The sequence below is a fragment of the Lemur catta genome, chromosome 4, assembly GCF_020740605.2.
Source record: "Lemur catta isolate mLemCat1 chromosome 4, mLemCat1.pri, whole genome shotgun sequence".
Lineage (NCBI taxonomy): Eukaryota > Metazoa > Chordata > Mammalia > Primates > Lemuridae > Lemur > Lemur catta.
This window is the reverse complement of record NC_059131.1, coordinates 72,263,139-72,281,107: the sequence shown is the minus strand read 5'-3', so window position 1 is coordinate 72,281,107 and position 17,969 is coordinate 72,263,139. Positions and strand designations below refer to the sequence as shown.

The 17,969-nt window shown below is 41.2% G+C and overlaps 1 protein-coding gene across 1 annotated transcript in view; it reads right to left on the bottom strand.

Moving 5' to 3' along the window:
* The window catches only part of VWA3B (von Willebrand factor A domain containing 3B), a 204,299-nt gene that overhangs the window by 9,577 nt on the left and 176,753 nt on the right, over positions 1 to 17,969 (bottom strand). Inside the window, 3 exon segments of the mRNA XM_045550176.1 lie at positions 2,466 to 2,603; positions 3,896 to 4,020; positions 10,206 to 10,317. Of these exon segments, the coding sequence (XP_045406132.1) occupies positions 2,466 to 2,603; positions 3,896 to 4,020; positions 10,206 to 10,317 (375 nt within the window).

The following is a 17,969-nucleotide window of genomic DNA, read 5'->3' as shown; positions in this document are numbered from 1 at the left end:
ATCCTGGGCCAACTATTTTATCTCTTCCTGCACCCTGGGGCATGTGGAGGGGGAGACATCTCAACATACCCCTTGGTTTACTCCCTCCTCCCTTGCATAGTAGATATCCCCAGAGCAGTGCCACATGCCAGGAGCGCTTCCCCAAGTTCTGCCCAGACTGCTTCTCTACCATCATCAAGACAGCTGCAGGAAACTCCATCTTCTCTAAGGGGCTTTTTCTGGGTTGATGAGAAGACACCCCTCAGGTTGGATGTGATGCTCCTGTGGCCACTGGCTCTGATGGTCTTCCCCTTTTGCCCTTAACTCTAAATTTGTTTTACCACACCCCTCTCCCCAGTGGAACTACCTCATGCCATAGTCAAGGATTTACTGCATATTTTTATTCTGTATACTAGGCAGAAGGGCACAGTGGTTCAGACTACAGGCTATGGATTCAGATTATCTGGGTTCAAATGCCTGTTCAACTGCTTACCGGAGGTGTGACTTCACCTCTCTGCTTCAATTTCCTCATATGGATATGAAGATAATAACATACCCTGCCTCACAGTGTTCTAAAGAGTCAGCTGTTCACTATGTATAAATGGTACACGATAAATGCTTAATGAAGTTAGTCACTGTGACTTTTCTTTTTGCTTACCAATCTATTCTGCTTGCCAGTCTGTTTCTCAGGCATGTTAAGTGGTCCATCAAGACAATGTCATTCATTCCGGTAATTTAAAAAACAATTGTGAGACCCTTCTCTTCATCAGGCTGTGCTGGGGCTGGGGGTGGCCCTGTCTCTAAGGATTGGAAGACTGGTGAGGGAGTGATCAGTGTAGCCGGTGGGAGAACCGAAGGCCCAATGGGAAGTCAGTCAGGCAGAGTCTTCAGGGTGACAGGAGCTTCCAATGGAAAGGTGAAGGGGAGGGAAGTCCAGCAAGAGGGAAAAGCCCACTGTGTCTGGGAAGCAGCGAGCCTCGCACTGGCTGGAAGCCGTCCTCATGGAGCAGGCTGGGGCCATACCTGGGCCATGCTGGAATTCTCCTGGAGGGTGACAGGAAGTATGTGCGTGCGTGTGTGTGTGTGTGTGTGTGTGTGTGTGTGTTGGGCCGGGGGGAGGGACATCAAGCAGGCAAATGACATAATCGGATTTGTAAACTGATAGAGAATTTTTCTAAAACTTTTAGAAAAAATACACGGAGAAATATATAATTGAGGAAGGATTTCTTAAACAAAACACAGAAAGGGCAATTCATAAAATAGAAGATGGGTAAATTTGACCATATTAAAATTTAAAGCTTCTGTGTCAACAAAGATTCCAAAATTAGAAGATAAGCAACAGACCAGGAAAGGAATATTGGCTGCATATATTACCAAGAATTACTATCCAGAAGACATAGAAGACCTCATATCAATAAAAAATATGAACGACCCAAGAGAAAATATAGATGCTTGAGAAACGTCTGTCCAATGAGTGAATCAATCTAGAGGTGATAGAGTTAACTGGATTGCTCTCACCCACTGGCCGCGGGGAGTGTAGAAGGAAAAGATTCAATCCAGGAGAGACGCTACTAACTATTGCAGTCACATCATGTTTTATACATATATTCTTATAGCCTCACAATCACCCTGCAAGATATAAATATATAGATATAGGTATATAAAATACTCATTTCATATGTGATAAAACTCAGGCTCAGAAAGGTGAAGTAACCTGTCCAGGTCAGACAACCAGAATAGAGCACAGTGAATGTTCATGAATCCAAACGCAGGTCTTTTTAACGGTCAAGCCCATGTTCTTTCCACTCTGCTCCACTTCACACCTTTGCCCCCTCCTCTTCCTCAACCCCTGCCAACTCTGGAGGTGGTTCCTAGTCAGGTGTGAGATGAGGAGACAGGTGGTGGCACCCCCTACTATAGGGAATGCAGGAGGAGGAGGGCACTTGGGGAAAGGTGATGCGCTGACGTTGACACAGTGAGTTTGAAATGCCTGTGCTCACCCAGAGGAGCTCTCCAGGAGGACCCAGCTAGAAACTTAGGGTTGGAGCTCAGGGCAGGGGCAGGTGCTGCCTCCTCTGACACAGAGGAGGTATCCAAAGATGGAGACTCACCCTGAGAGACAGATCTGAGAGGAGGCAGAGGACGACAGGGTTGGGAGGGGCCCAGGAGATGCCCACATCTGTAGGGCCGGCAGAGGAGCACGAGTCAGGAGGAGGAGGAGGAGGTGGAGGATGGGCGGCAAGAAAGAACAGAGCTGCAAGACCCCGGAGTGAGCCTGCCCTACTGTTGAAGGTAAAGCACAGACCTGCAAGGAGAGCCAAAGACCGTGCAATACTGGAGTTAGGAGGCCATGATGACCTCAGTGAGGGCTGAGTCTGTGTGGCCGAGTAGGCAGAACCCAAACCACAGGCAGTGGAGGAGCAGGGAGGGATGCGGGGGGTAGATACAGCAGGGGAAAGTGCTTTCCTTAATGAAAGTCTACTTACTCTCCGGTTGTTACACTTTAAAACCGTGTAGAGTTTTTCTTCGGCCACACTGTGATTTGGAAGAGCTATGACAATGGCAGGGACATAGAAGTCAAATCCTGTGGGTGTCACAACTTTGGCAAACACATAGTCTCCAACCTGTAGAGGACAGCATATTTCACAGCAAATATTTTGTTTATGGATCACATAGATGATGTTATCATAAATTTGCTTTAAAATACCCCAAGACAATTGGCAAATACTGATGCTAAAATTCACATACATATTTTTTCTCGGTTAAGAAATAGTTCCAAAATTCTCTGGGCTCACTGGGCCAAGTCTGGAATTTTGTGATCAGAATGGGGAAGCCCCATTTAGTAGGACTTTAACAACTGACAAAGGTCCAGGGACAGCCAACAAGATGGCAACGGTTCTGGAAACTAAATCCTACACAGACTAGGTGAAGGAACCTGGGGTGTTGGCATGAAAAGATATGAACAGTGTTCTCATCTTTCAGAAGGGCTGTCACCAGACACAGGAAAGGAGCAGATTTGTTTAATGCTGCTCCAAAACACACAGCCAGAATCTGTGGGTAAAAGTTGCAAAGAGATAACTTGCAGCAGAAGGAGAACCTTGTGAAAGGGCACACAAAGGCTGCTGGGCCTTTGTGGATCATCAGGGGACAAGTGCACTGCTGTGCACCGTGGGTCTGGCCAAGAAGCAGCAATGGATGACCAAGGCTCGATCCTCTGATTCCTCCTCTGTTGCTTCTCCTCCTGGCTCACTCTGTGCAAGCAACAGCAGCAGTGGCACCTTGGGAGGCTTTCCTCTGCTCCCTGGCCTTGGTGCCAGCATTAGGATGGTGGCAGGAGGATGGGCCAGAGGCAGCACAGCTTTTATGAATTTATGAACAGATGAGAACACATTAATCCACCTTATCTGTGGAATGCATGTTTGGGGTAACTGCATTATGGCATCACAATCTAACATCAACTGACTACAATATCAAGGGAAGTACTATCTCTGTCTGCCCTTGCTATTAAATATAATATATTAATAATGTAATATAATACAATATAATATAATATAATACAATATAATATATCTTTTGAAGTTAAAGTGTCAAGAGCACTAGCAGCTATAGCAACACCCTTCCCCCAGTCATCTATTGTCTTGTAGCAGGACAAGGGCCTCAAGGTGCAACGTCAGGAAGTCTGTGCAGCTGTGAGCTACATAATAGGGAGTTGGCAGATCGGGGCCACGAGTGAGGAAATTGCCAGGTGATGGGTTCCAGGAACAGGGGCCACTATTCCTCCTGCCCAAACATAAGCTCCCTGCAGGAGCTGGCCTGGTTCAGCAAATGGCCAAGCAGTGGCCTTGCCATCACCCGCTGTCATCTAAAACTCTGTGGATTGTGAAAAGGGGCCCTGGAACAGACCATGGAACGGTACCTGGAGCAGCGGGCAGGGCATGGCGCCCCCCACAGGCATGATGAATGAGGTGGACACGACCTTGGTGTCTCCGTACCTGAAGCCCACCAGTGCTTGAGTGGAGCTCACACACTTCTTCACAACCCCTAGAGGGAACACAAAAGAAAAAGCAAAATATAAAGACAAATATTGACTGTTTCCTTAGGCTTGCCCCATAGAGTGGGCCACACTGAGTTCTAACACTTTGCCTATTTAGATCAGCGTGCCTCTTGATTTCTCCAGCAGATAATGTTGGACATAGTATGATGCCTCCTGTGCTGAACAACTCAAAGTGGCAAAGCACAGTGCCCTGGTCTGGAGCACCTGCTGAGACAGGAAGCCAAAAGCAGCTTATTGATCCAGCATTGCCAGCATCCGTCCTGATGGGAACACTGTTCCTAGAAACAAGGGTCCTCTTCCTGGACACCTCCTACCATCTGATTTCCTTATTTATTTTGGCTCTATTTCCTTCTATAACACTTAAAGATAGAAAATAGATGGTGTTAAATTGTGAAAGCAAAAAGGAAATATGAACTCCCATCCAAATCAGCTTTTCATCTAATGTTAGCTAAATGAAAAAGTAACTAGGTTGAGCACACCCTACAGCTTCCTTCCTTAAAATGTACAGCCAAAAAGAAAGAAAGAAAAAGAGAAGTTTCTTAGTCTTTTAGTTATACTTAAGGAGTATATGGTATGTATATATTCTATATCATATTATAATATAATTCTATATTATAAGTCTATATAATTATTATAGGAAAAGAAAATACCTGTGTTCAGATTCATTTTTCTTGGTCATTTATTGACTTGAAATTTATTTTCCCATTAAAAAGTGATTCTAAACATTAACGGCAAAATTCTGACATTGGACACCTCCCCTGGCAGTAACAGCTGCTCACAGACTCCCACTCGGAGACAGAAACGTGTGCATGTGTCCCCACTGGGCTCTACCGCCCGTGTGCCTGGCATGCCTGCCCTGGCTCACACGCCAGCTTTGGCAAATATGTGGCAAAAAGCAGCTGTTGATTTTCATCATGATCTATGTCTCTTGTTTTAAATGGCCAAAAAAATGAAAATCTTTTTTTTTAAACACACATACATATACACACAAGCCAATTTTCCATTGTGTGTTTTCTTATTGGACTAAAATGTTTAATTTCGTTTTTGACATATTCTTTACACATTATTCTTACACTTTCTGCCATAAGCTGACTTTAGCCTTTAATCAGAAAACAACAGTTTTTAGAAAGAATTCCTATTATGAAAACAATTAAGAGCCAACCCTAATTGAGAATGAGGGGACGTAGCACATCCCACGCATCTGTGTGCCCTACCCCATCCCGTGGCTCGGGGGGAAGGGTCTGGGCCGTCACCATGGCCACATTGCCCGGGTGACTTTCCTCAGATTCTTAGCCTTCAGGACTTAGCTGCACCCAGTGTTAGAGCTGCTAGACTGTCTTTCAGTGTTTGCCTAAGTTGGGAAATCGTGACAGAGACTGGGTGGCCCACAAAGCCTAAACCATTTACTTTCTTTTACAGAAAAAAAAACCTACCAATCCCTGCACTAAATCACTGGGCCAAGACTTTCTGGTATGTTATGACAACTTCTGTTTAGTTCCTTCAATTCTGTTCCCTTCTTTGTACAGTCTCTGCAGATGTGGGTCTTTGTTCCTCTCCAGAAAGTAGTATCGGTTCTTACAGTCTACACACCCAGCGTGGGTCTCCCTGCAGCTGGTACTCGGGGGATGGAGGACCCACAGCTGGCAAGTTCAGTTACTGCTAAGCCTCTCTACTTGCTCCTTCTCATCTAATTAAGGCAACATTACCACTTCTTATGTCCTGATTCAAGATCAGCTCCAATTTTTGGCATCCCTCACACTGCAGTTTCTGACTGCTCTCAGTTCCAGAGAGGCCAGGCCGTGTCTCCTGGCTCTGAAATCTCTCTGGCAATTGTTTTGGGACCTGAGCTCTGGAGAGTGGACAAGCAGAAGGGCCTCCACTGCTTTCCGTCTTTCTCCTGGTGGAGGCTGGCGATCCCAAGCCCCTTCCTGGGGCTGAGTCGGCTCCATAACTTGGCCAGAGGGCTCTCCTATATGCAGCCGGGGAAAGGGGCACACACTCCTGTGGAGACCTTCAGCAAAATGTTGCCAAGTGCTCAGTGGGCAGACGTCTGATGAAAGTCTGAGTAGACAGTGTAAATCAGTTCATTTGGGGAAAGATACATGAATGGTTCTGGATCTTTTTGCTCCAAACAGATTTTTTCAGACTGAAGAGTGGATTTTTTTTTTCTTTTTTTAACATTTGGCTCTAAGAACCTGCCAATATTCAAACCCTGGCTTAAATTCCACCTCCTCAAAAAGGCTCTCGCCTTGCTCTAGCCGCAGCAGCCCTCCGCCCACCCCACCACCATCGCAGAGTTGTCCCACACTCTAGTCATCATGTTCTCTTCTCCCTTCATCTCTGAGTCTCCCTTTCTAGCCCTCTGTGCTGACTTTGCCTCTGACTTGCTGTGAAAGGCTCTAAACCGCTGTGCAAGGGAAAGCAGCTCCCTGCACCCACACGAGAGGGCGGGAGTTGGTTGTATGTATCTCCTGAGAGGAGCGTTCACACAAGATGATAGAACAACTCTTTATGTGTAGTTAACAAGTGCTATACATTATCCCATTTAATCTATACAACAATCTTATGAGGGTTTTAATCATTTTAAATTCCATTTGGAAAGACTGGGAAACGAAGGAGCAGATAAATTAAGTGACTCCAGTCATGTGGCTAGTAGAGGAAAGAGGCAGAATTCAAATGAATGAAAACACTGGCTTTCCGACCTTACTTAAATCATTGCACCCCAGAACATACTGTTTCAACCCACTTTTCTTCATTATCCTGTTCTTATGGCATAGTATGAAATCACTGAATTTCCTGAAGAAAAATGCTTCTCACTGAACAGCAGGAAGGATGATCCAATTTCCACAAATAATGATTTAAAATAAGGTTTCAAAATGTGTCTCTCTCCTTGCCTTAGAGCATCCAGGTAAGCCAGGCTATCAGCTTTTTGCTTCTATTTTGTGCAATGTAGTCATTTCCTCAACTAGATAATCCACACTAACCATGGGAATAGGGTCGGTCATATGGAAATCCCTGCCATGGTTCTAAGCGGGTGGCAACAGCCAGTCTGGCCAGCTCTGCTCCAGTGTGGACCTGGCCTCAAGCAACAGACACTCGAGTAGCAACAGCTACTCCAATCCTGCCTTTGACTGAAGTGCACTTAGGAGGTTTTCAACAACAGTTACCACAGAAAGAGTCATCAATGAATGGTGTGCTTGTGCTCTACAAAACTGTATTTAGCCTTCTTTTTTTTCCAGAGGGAAAACAGCAACTCACAGTGACCAGGTCATCTAAATTAACATCACCAATGAGGGCAGATGGACATCATGTGCCTCTAGATGGGCTGCCCCCGAGGGAGACGTGACATCACTTAGGTAATAGTCTGGCTGAGAATGATAACCTGAATCTAACCTAACCCAAACCATGGCACATTCTATAAAATAACTGGCCTTACTCTTAATGTCAAATCATGAAAGATGATAGAAAGGGTAAAGAATCATTCTAGATTAAAGAAGACTAAAGAGACATGCTAATTAAATGCAATACATAATTCTGGATTGGGACTTGTACTGGAGAAAATAAATACTATAAAGGCCATTATTGGGACAGTTAAAATACATGGATTAGATAAAAGTACTATAATAATGTTAAATTTTCTGAGTTTTATAACTTCATTGTGGTTATATTAAAATATCGTTCTTTTTTTCAGAAATACACACTGATATATTAAGAAGTAAAGGGCATGATAAATGTTACCTAATCTCTAAGAGTTCATAAAAAAATAATGTGCGTGTAGGTATGTGTAAAGGGGGTAGAGAAGGAGAGAGAGAAAAAAATGAATAAAATAATGTATGTGGTATGTGACAAAATGTTAAAAATTGGCAAATCTGAGGTAAAGAGTATACAGGAGTTCTCTGTATTATTCCTTTTGGGTATGTTTGAAAATTTTTTTAATTAAAAAAACTCTATGAATGTAAAGTTGAAATTCTCAATTAAAGAAAAGATTAGTTGACTGTGGGGAGAAGACACAAAACCTAAGTACATCCAGATAACCCACGCCCTGTCATTTAATTTGGCTGAGTCAAAGTTTATTATCTAGACACTAGTCAAAATTGCCGATTAAATGACTAAATTCAAATGTTTATGTCCTCCAAACAGACTTATTTGAATTTAATCACATGAAATTTAAAATCCCCAGTTAGTCAGATCCCACGCAGCTGTTAGGACAGTACGTGCTCTCTGTCTCTAATCGCACAATAAAAACAAATGCTGATGTAGCCACAGGCATCAGCCCTGTCTCTACTTCTCCAGTAGGTCTTTAGAATTTTCTTGTCACACAGGGATGGTGCTAGGTAAAAGTTCAAGCCATTCTACTTTTCTCCAGGGCCCTGGCCAGCAAACTAATCACAGCCCTAAGCCAACCATTTGGAACTCAGTCCTTTTTGGCATTCCATTTGACTGCAAATTAGCCATGAACCTCTCCAAGGCTCACATTCAGAAAATCAAAAGTTTCTCAAGCAGGGGTGGCCTCCTATAATCACCTCTCAGCAAGTCTGAGCCCCAGAGAAACGGGAGCTTTCAGCCCCCATTCTTGTGAAGAAGAGTCTCATGCCTCACCCTCTGCGCTCATCTCAAATGCTCAGATCTATATTTACTCTTGTCCAAGAAACTCCAGAACACATTTATCAAATTTCAAATAAGATGTCCCAGTTGTCAGTTCTACTTATATGCCTACTGGAAAGCAAAAATCCTGCTAAAGTACATTTTTTCCCACCTAAAAAGTCCATCTAATTAAATTTAAATAATGTTAATAATTATTTTTTAACTGGTGATTGATAGATCATGCCCGTGCAAGGCCAGCTATGTTTCTGCAGTGTAATCTTTTTGCCCCCAACAGAGCTTCCGCAAGGTTTTCTCCAGTTCTCTTTTCCCTACAGACCCTTCCTGTGATTTCAATGACAACTTTTGTGTTGACTCCCAAATCTCTGTCTTCACACAGATTTCCTCTCCAGACTCCAGATCTTCCATTGCTTCTCTGCCATCTTCAGTTGTGCATCCCATAGGCACCCGCAATTCATCATGTCACAAACACATCTCATCGTCTTCCTGTCCACACCATCACCTCCTGTAGGTACCACTATCTACCTACTGCCCCAAGCCAGGGACTGGAGTGACAGCCTAACCCTCTTCGAATCCTCTCTTCTCACGGCAATGGGAGGGATCTTTTCAAAACTTCAAGTGTGATTATGTTTCTTCCTGTTTAAATGTGGCTCCCCAGTACTCTCAGAATAAAGTGTAAATTCCTTAACCCCACCCCTTAAGAATGGCCCTGTACTTACAGAAGAGCTTTATTATTTTCCATCCTTCCTTTGCATTCATGGTTCCAACCACAATCAACTTTATTTCTCCAGACATAAAACGTTTTTCTTCAATTCTAGATCTTCACACATATTATTGTCATTATCCAGGAAGCTCCCTTCATAGCTGCACCCACAGGACCTGGCTGATTCCTTCAGGAATCATGCCCTCCATGGGAAGCCCTGGGCAAACCTCTGAGGCCCAGCAATGCCAGCCACCTTGCTCTGCCTCCAACACACCCCTAGAACTTTGTGCTGCTGTTTGCTTGCTTAGAACTCTCTTCCCCCAGACAATCTCATGGCCTTCCTTGCCTACCGTAAATCCTTATTCATATGTCACCTTCTCCAGGACCTCTTCATTAACCACTGTATTTAGAATTATAACATTCACCCTGACATTCTCAGTCCCCTTTGGAGCTTGATTTTCTTCTATAGCACTGTATCCAGCATCCTACATATTTTTACTTGTTTATTTGCTTGTCTGTCTCCCTTACTAAGATGTAACCTCCACGAAGACAAGAATTTTCTCCTGTTTGCTCACTATATTAGACCAGCATTTTCAGACTATTACATACATGGAACATAGTAGGTATATAATAAAAACTTATTTACTAAAAAAATGAGAGATTAAAATAAATACATTTTTCTGGCTACTTTTTTTTTAGTTTCAAATATGGAAAGACACCTCATCATCATTTCATTTGAGAACTGTAATACCTTAGTCTGGCTCATGAAATGTCAGTGTCTAGGGAAAGAACAGGTTGAAACCTCTGGTCCCCAATATCAAATTATTTAACAAAAGAGTCCCACAAAATAAATTTTAAAAAATCTACCTGGAAAATAAAAGCCATTTTCATCACATCTTGCAATAACCTTCTGGCCTCTGAGGGGATCTGGTTTTTTTGATTTGATTTTCTTTGTTGGGTTTCCTTCCAATTTCTGTTGCTGAAAAAGACAAAACAGTAATAATTGATGAGGAAGAAGTCAAAGCAGATAGTGAAACTCATAAGTTGTGGGTATCCTAGAAATTTCTACTGAGAATCACACTATTGAAGAATTACAGAACATACTTACGCCATATACTCACTTTGGAGTACTTTCTGTTCTATGTTAATTAAAAACTACCCATTTGGTAAGGAATTTCTGCCCTCCAAAATTTTCATACTTTAGCTCAAGGCAAAAGGAGAATTGGACAAGTAATTGAAGAAAAGAGAAATAAGGAAAAATTATATATCCAGCTAGAATTCCTGAAATTCTGTGATAGCCTCAAAGCTGGAGAGCAAAGACTACTTCAGAACCACAAGCAGTGGTGCCACCTTCCTAGAATCGTGCGAGGTAAATGGATCCTTCAACAGAAAAGTCAGTCAGCAATTTAGGAGAGACAAGCATGGAAGCACAATGGTTTATAGAAATACAACATCCCACCCCACCTCTTTAGGACAAACAAAAACCCTTACATTCACTGTCTTACAAAGAGGAGAGAAGTCCATAGGCTGAGACTGGCTCATAAATGGATTATCCTTTTTCCTCGTATCTCCTGGTTGGTGCAACAGGGATGCTAGAAGGAAGTGGGGCAGTGATTTCAAAGTTCTGGGAGAAAATGACGTTCAATCTAGAATTCTAAACCCAGGCAAACTATCAATAAAATTTGAAAACAAAATAAAGGCATTTATAGTTATCTCTAAGCAGAAAATTTCCCCTCCCATTTATCCAATCTTCAACTGGCCAGCATATCAGATACAACCTTGAGGAGGGACAAGTACTCCTAAGCTATGACTTGTTCTAGTATTGAACAATATTGATCCAGTCATAAAATGTAAACACTGTTTTTTTTTTAAATAAAAATTTTAAATGTTTACAGTAAACCTTTGGAAAGAGTACAACATTAGCTACACGATGGTCTCAGTGTAGCTCTTGGAAGGTTGGAATGAAAGGGGAAAGAAAAAGTACTGTCACAGGTATCTCCACCATGTAGTGTCAGGAATTGAAGAAGATTATGAAATGTTATATATAAAACATGGAGGCTTAGGTGGGAGGGGGGAGGTGAGGATGAGTAAATTCACATCTAATGGGTGCGGTGCACCCAGTCTGGGGGATGGGCACACTTATATCTCTGACTCAGGTGGTGCAAAGGCAATTTATGTGACCAAAGCATTTGTACCCCTGTAATATTATAAAAAAAAAAAAGGAAATGGAGGCTTAAATAAATTAAATGAAATGTTACAAATGCAGCCAATAGAACAAAAAATAATATAGATATCCAATATTAGGAGTAGGAGAAGAAGGGAGTGATGAAAGTGAAATTATCATCTTTTTCATATAGCAAAATAAAAATATTGTTTAAATATAATAAATCATAAAATCAAGAAATATATGAAAGAAGTACTTTGATAAAAAATCTGGAAATCTCAGAGAGGAAAGAGTTGGAAAAGAGGATGCTTTTATTTTTCTGTATGACTGAATCAAAGTCCTGGATTCACCCCTAAGGAGCATGTGTGCAGAAAGGACTCAAAACAGCATAGCAAAGGCTTTGAGAATTTGTTTTTGTTTTCAAAATATAACAGGAGTACAAATGTTTGTGGTTACATAGATCACTTTTGTAATGCTTGAGTCACAGCTATGTGTGTCCATCACCCAGATAGTGTTCATTGTACCTGTTAGGTAGGTTTTTGGCCATCCTTTTCTCCTCCCTTCCCCCTGCTTGATTTCCACTGAGTTTTACTTCCATCTGTGCATATATGTGCTCATCAGTTAGTTCCAATTTAATAGCAAGTACTCATGGTGTTTGTTTTCCCATTCTTTAGATACTTCACTTAGTATAATGGTTTCTAGTTCCATCCAAATTGTTGCAAAAGGCATGAATTCATTCTTTTTTATGGCTGAGTAGTATTCCATGATATACATATACCATATTTTGTTAATCCACTCATGAATTGATGGGCACTTGGGTTGATTCCACATCTTTGCAATTATGAATTGTGCTGTAATAAACATTTGAGTGCAGGTGTATTTTTGATAAAATGACTTCCTTTCCAGTACTGGGATTCCTGAATTGATGGTAGGTCTACTTTTAGTTCTTTGAGGAATCTCCATACTGTTTTCCATAGAGGTCGTACTAATTTGCAGTCCCACCAACAGTGTATAAGCTTTCCTTTCTCTCTGCATCTATGTAGGCATCTATCATTTTTGGACTTTTTAATAAAAGCCATTCTAACTGGGGTAAGGTGATATCTCCTTGTGGTTTTAATTTGCATTTCCCTGATGATTAGTGACATTGAGCATTTTTTCATATGTTTGTTGGCCATTAGTCTATCTTCTTTTGAAAAGCTTCTGTTCATTCTTTTGCCCACTTTTTAATGAGGTTGTTTGTTTTTTTCTTGCTTATTTGCTTGAGTTCTTTGTAGATTCTGGTTATTAGCGCTTTATCAGATGAATAGTTTGTGAATATTTTTTCCTATTCTGTAGGTTTTCTATTTGTTCTATTGATTATTTCCTTGACTGTTTTTAATTTAATCAAGTCCCATTTATTTATTTTTGTTCTTGCTATAATTGCCATTGGGGTCTTAGTCATAAATTCTTTGCCTAAGTTGATATCTAGAAGAGGTCTTTGAAATCCTTTCTCTTTCCCCAGCCCTGTGGTCTTCTTATAGTGTGAATTGTACTGGCATGTCCAGTTTAATCTCTAAGGCAGTAGGTGGTGCTTGTGAGTAAGAATCAACCACACCCTGTATGGTTAAGTCAATAAATGTTGTAGAGGGCTATGCAAGTTGACCTCCCTGTCCGTAGGTGGCACTTGCTGGAAGAAACAAGCTGCGGTGTTGTTTTTGGAACCTGTGACCAGCTCTAGCCCCTCAGGAGAAGCACTCATATGCCCCAGGTGGTTGGTGGGGCCCTGGAATTTCCAGGTGAGTCCTTATTCTCCACCACAGCTGAAGCAGGAGGGGGAGTGAGGCTGGGTGGGGCTGGGATGGGTAAGCCTGTTCTCAGCCCCCACAAAAACTGGTAAGGTAGCTGTTTTGGCAGAAGTCAAAGGTCTGCTCTCAGGTTTCTGGGGAAAGCCACCAGGGAAGGGCTGAAGTAGCCCCACCCAGCCAGAAATCTGCTTGTGGAAGAGGGGCCATCTGAGATTCACAGTATGGCTGTCAGGAACAGGTTTCATTCTTCTCTCCCCTACCCTCCTCCATGGTCTCCCTCTGGTGTGTGCCAGCAGGCAGTACCTCAAACTAGCCAAGCTCCCCTATGATGGTACTGCAGGCTGGGAGCTTCCCTGACCAGGATCCTGCTCTAGGCTGAGAGCATGGCCTTCCTGTGGGGAGAGGGGTGCTCCATGAGTGCACTGTGGCTGGGACTCACACTGCACTCTTTCTTCAGTTCTGCTATATAGGCTCTCTTGCCTCCTGAGATTAGTTCACAAATCTTCCCTCTATGATCCTGAGCAACATGACTGAGTCCTAGGGGTACAGGATCTGGTCTGTGGGCCTGTCCTCAGATCACTGAAGATCAATTCCTGACTGTGCCATGGAAAAAGTGTGCTGGTCCTGAGTTGCCTATGGGGTGCTCAAAGAGATTTGATGTCTCTCTGCTTTGGGGTATATGCCCTGCTCTGATGAAGTAGCTGGCCAAGCAGCACTGGGGAGAGTTGGTAAGAAAGGAGCTCACAGTCTGCTGCAGGTCTTTAAGAGGAAAGGTTTGAGCCCCACTATCTGTGGAGGCCTTGGGGAGGACAAAGAAATAATATAGTGCCTGCTATCTCAGCTTGGGTTTGTAGTGACAGGAAGCAACTCCAAGGGGGCTGGTCACCTGGTGCTTTGTCCTCAAGAAGCTTCCAGTTCACTGACAGCAGTAGCTTTGGGGCTCATGAGGGTAGAAAGGCTCTCCAGCTGCTCAGGAGCCTACTGACTGCCAGAGATGTGATGGGGGGAGAAACAAACCACCCCACCTACCCTTTTTGTTGAACTCCAAACCTCTCAGGGGTTGATCTCTGCCAACATCTTGCTCCTTCTTATTCTGCTCCACAACTTCTCCCCATGCAATCTCTGGTAGATTCTGACACTTTTCTTTTGGAATTACACCTGATTTATGTTTGTTTGTTTGTTTGTTTTTCATCTAAAACTTGTCCTTCTTTCTAAGACAATCTGGCAGCTGATGTCTCTCATCAGCCATCTTGAAAACTCCACCAGTTTGAGAATTAAACTATAATATAAACCATTGTCCAAATCCCAGACTACCAGAATAAACCCTGATACAGGCATAAGGGAGACTCCAAAGAAATAGCACAGCATTTTAAAACTGAACTGACACAGGAACCACTGTCAACAGAAACTGAGACAGAACTTACAGTCTAAACCTAACCAAATTTGCTGACAACTAAAAAGGTTCAACCTTCTCTAGATAATCCAGAATCTTAAGATACCATATTCAAAGTGTCCATTATATAATCAAAAAATGCAACATACAAAAAAGCAAACAAATATGACCAATTCTCAAGGTAAAAGGCAATCAAAAGATCTCAAAATTGAGATGACTCAGATGTTAGAATAATCATATAAAGATCTTAGATTAGCAATTACAACCATAGTCCATGAAACAAAGGTAAATACTCTTGAAATAAATGGCAAGGTAGTTTTTTTTTTTCAGCAGAGAAATAGAAACTATTAAAGAAAAAATGGAAGTTTTAGAAGTAAGATATATAATATCTGGAGGAGCTCAATAGTAGAACTGATATAACAGAAGAAAGAGACAGTGTACTTGAAGACAAAACAACAGAAAATATCCAATTTGAAGAACACACAGAAAAAATATTTTAAAAAATGTACAGAGTCCTTTTCCTGTTCCAGATAACCTCTTCAAAGCCCAGCTCAGTTATAACCTTTCTGGGAAGACATCACTCTTAGGAAATTTCAGAAAAAGCAAAAGAAAAGACTGCTTTCATATTTCCAAATGGAGCTAAATGAATCAAAGTTGAAGTGAATATCATGACTATGTCTACTATATGAAGAAACTAATAGCATCATTTTGATTTGTAAAGTCCAACTCTAAGTTCTATTTTTTATGCTTGGTGACTGATCATTAATAGAAAGACCCAATTCCTACTAACTTATTGCTGCAAAATCCTCCAAAGCCTTTATTCCATCATCTGTAAGTCATTATTATTATTTTTAGAGACAGGGTCTCACTCTGTGTCCTGGGCTGGAGTGCAGTGGCATGATCATAGCTCACTGCAACCTCAAATGCCTGTGCTCAAGTGAACCTCCTGCCTCAGCCTCCTCAGTAGCTGAGACTACAGGCACACACTACCACGCCTGGGTAATTTTAAAAAATTTTTATAGAGATGGGGTCTCACTATGTTGCCCAGGCTGGTCTTGAACTCTTGGCCTCAAGTGATCCTCTCACCTCAGCCTCCCAAAGTTCTGGGATCATAAGTGTGAGCTACCATGTGAAGCCTGAAAGTAATGATTTTTAATTCCCAATAAATTTGAGGACCAATGGTCTTATAAAATGTATTAAAAATGAATTACTAGAAAAATGAAAAATAGACATACAGAGGGCTTGAATTCAAGGTAAAATCTATTTAAGGATTCTGAAAAGCAAGTATGTAGTAGTAAATGGGCTGACAAAGAAAACAAGAATTCAAAGTATCACCAAACTAGTGGGGAGTTTACCATTTTTCCCTCTAGTGTCTCCTGTCTTGATCTCAAGCTGGTTTAAAACCCAGAAGTGGGCACCAGAGTGCAGTCAGAAATAGCTCTAGGAGAAGCCCTCTAGTTCTAGATTAAGGAATGGGAAAAGGAACTCCTAAAGTTCAGATAGAATGTAAAAATTCCACCTTTTTTACCTCCATTTTCATATCTCAGTCCCCAGGCAATCCTGTGGTAGTGGCAGCAATGTGGTGAGCCCAGAAGAACCAAAACTCTGAAGGAGGGTGATCTTCCTGTATGATTAGTGGCATTGCAATTTCAAGAAGGTGGCATGAACTCCCATTGTTCTTTCTCTCTCTCCATCCCTCTCTCTCTCCACCCTCTGTTTGGCTCCAGACATAAGCGCATTAAGTAGAAGCATGCACCTGAGCTAGCTAAGTAGAACCCCAGATTTCTGGTTGGAGAACTGGAAGAAGGATCCCTAGGGAACCATAAATTACTGGGAAGATCATTTATATAGAAAAGGGAAGGCCAAGTATAACCTAATAGCAAACCAGACAAAGATATCACAAGAAACGGAAACTATAGACCTATATTCCTCATGGATATAGATGTGAGATCTGTAAGAAATTATCAAATAAATCCAGCAACATATAAGAAGGATTATATACAATGGCCAAATAGGATTTATTGTAGGAATGCAAAGCTAGTTTAACACTCATATTAATAGAATAAAGGACAACAATTAATGTAATGAACCATGTGAATACAATAAGAGATAAAAACTACATGATTATTTCAATGCATGGAGAAAAAGCATTTGACAAAATCCAACACCTTTTCATAACAAAACTCTCAATAAATCAGGAATAGAAGGGAACTTCCTCAATTTGATAAAAGGCACCCATGAAAAGCCTACAGAACACATGATACTTGATGTTGAAAGACTAGATGGTTTCATCTTAAGATCAGCAACAAGGCAAATCAGTGTTGTCACTTCTATTCAACATTGTTTTTGAGATTCTAGCCAGTAGTCAGGAAAGAAAAAATAAAGGCTTTCAGATTGGAAAAAGTAAAACTGTCTTTATTCATAAATGAATGATATGATATGTGTAAAACCCTAGGGAATTCACCCAAAAGCTAGAATTAACAAGTTCAGCAAGGTGTCATGTTACAAGATATATAAACAAAAAAAATTGTATTTCTATGTACTAGCAATGAACATTTTGAAAACAAAATTAAGAAAAATTCTACTTATAATAGCATCAAAAAGAATATAATAGGAATAAGTTGATCAAAATAAATGAAAGACCTATACACTGAAAACTATAAAACATCACTGAGAGATATCAATGATCTAATAAGTGGAATGATAAACCATGTTCATGGATTAGAGGACTTGATACTATTAAGATAGCCATTTTTCCCAAACTGATCTGTTAGACTTAACATAATTTATATCAAAATCCCAGCAAGTTTTTTGTTTGTTCATTTTTGTGCGTTTTTTGCAGAAATTGAGAAGCTGACCCTAAAATTTACATGTAAATATAGAGAACCTAGACAAGCCAAAACAATTTTGAAAACAAACAAACTTGGAGGACTTATACTTTTTGATTTCAAAAATTACTATAAAGCTACAGTCATTAAGAAAGTGTGATACTATCATAAGGACAGTCATACAGATCAATGAAACAGTATTGAGAGTCCAGAGATAAATCCTTATATTTATAGTCCATTGATTTTGGACACTTTGAAAAAAGTTTGGCAGTTTCTCAAAAAATTAAACTTACCATATGACCTGGAAATGCCACTATAGTATTAGGTATCTAGACAAGATAAATGAAAACTTATAATAATACAAAAACTTGCATGCAAGTGTTCATATCAGCATTATTCACAACAATGAAAAGGTGGAAATAATTCACATGTCCATTAACTGAGGAATGGATAAATAAAAGG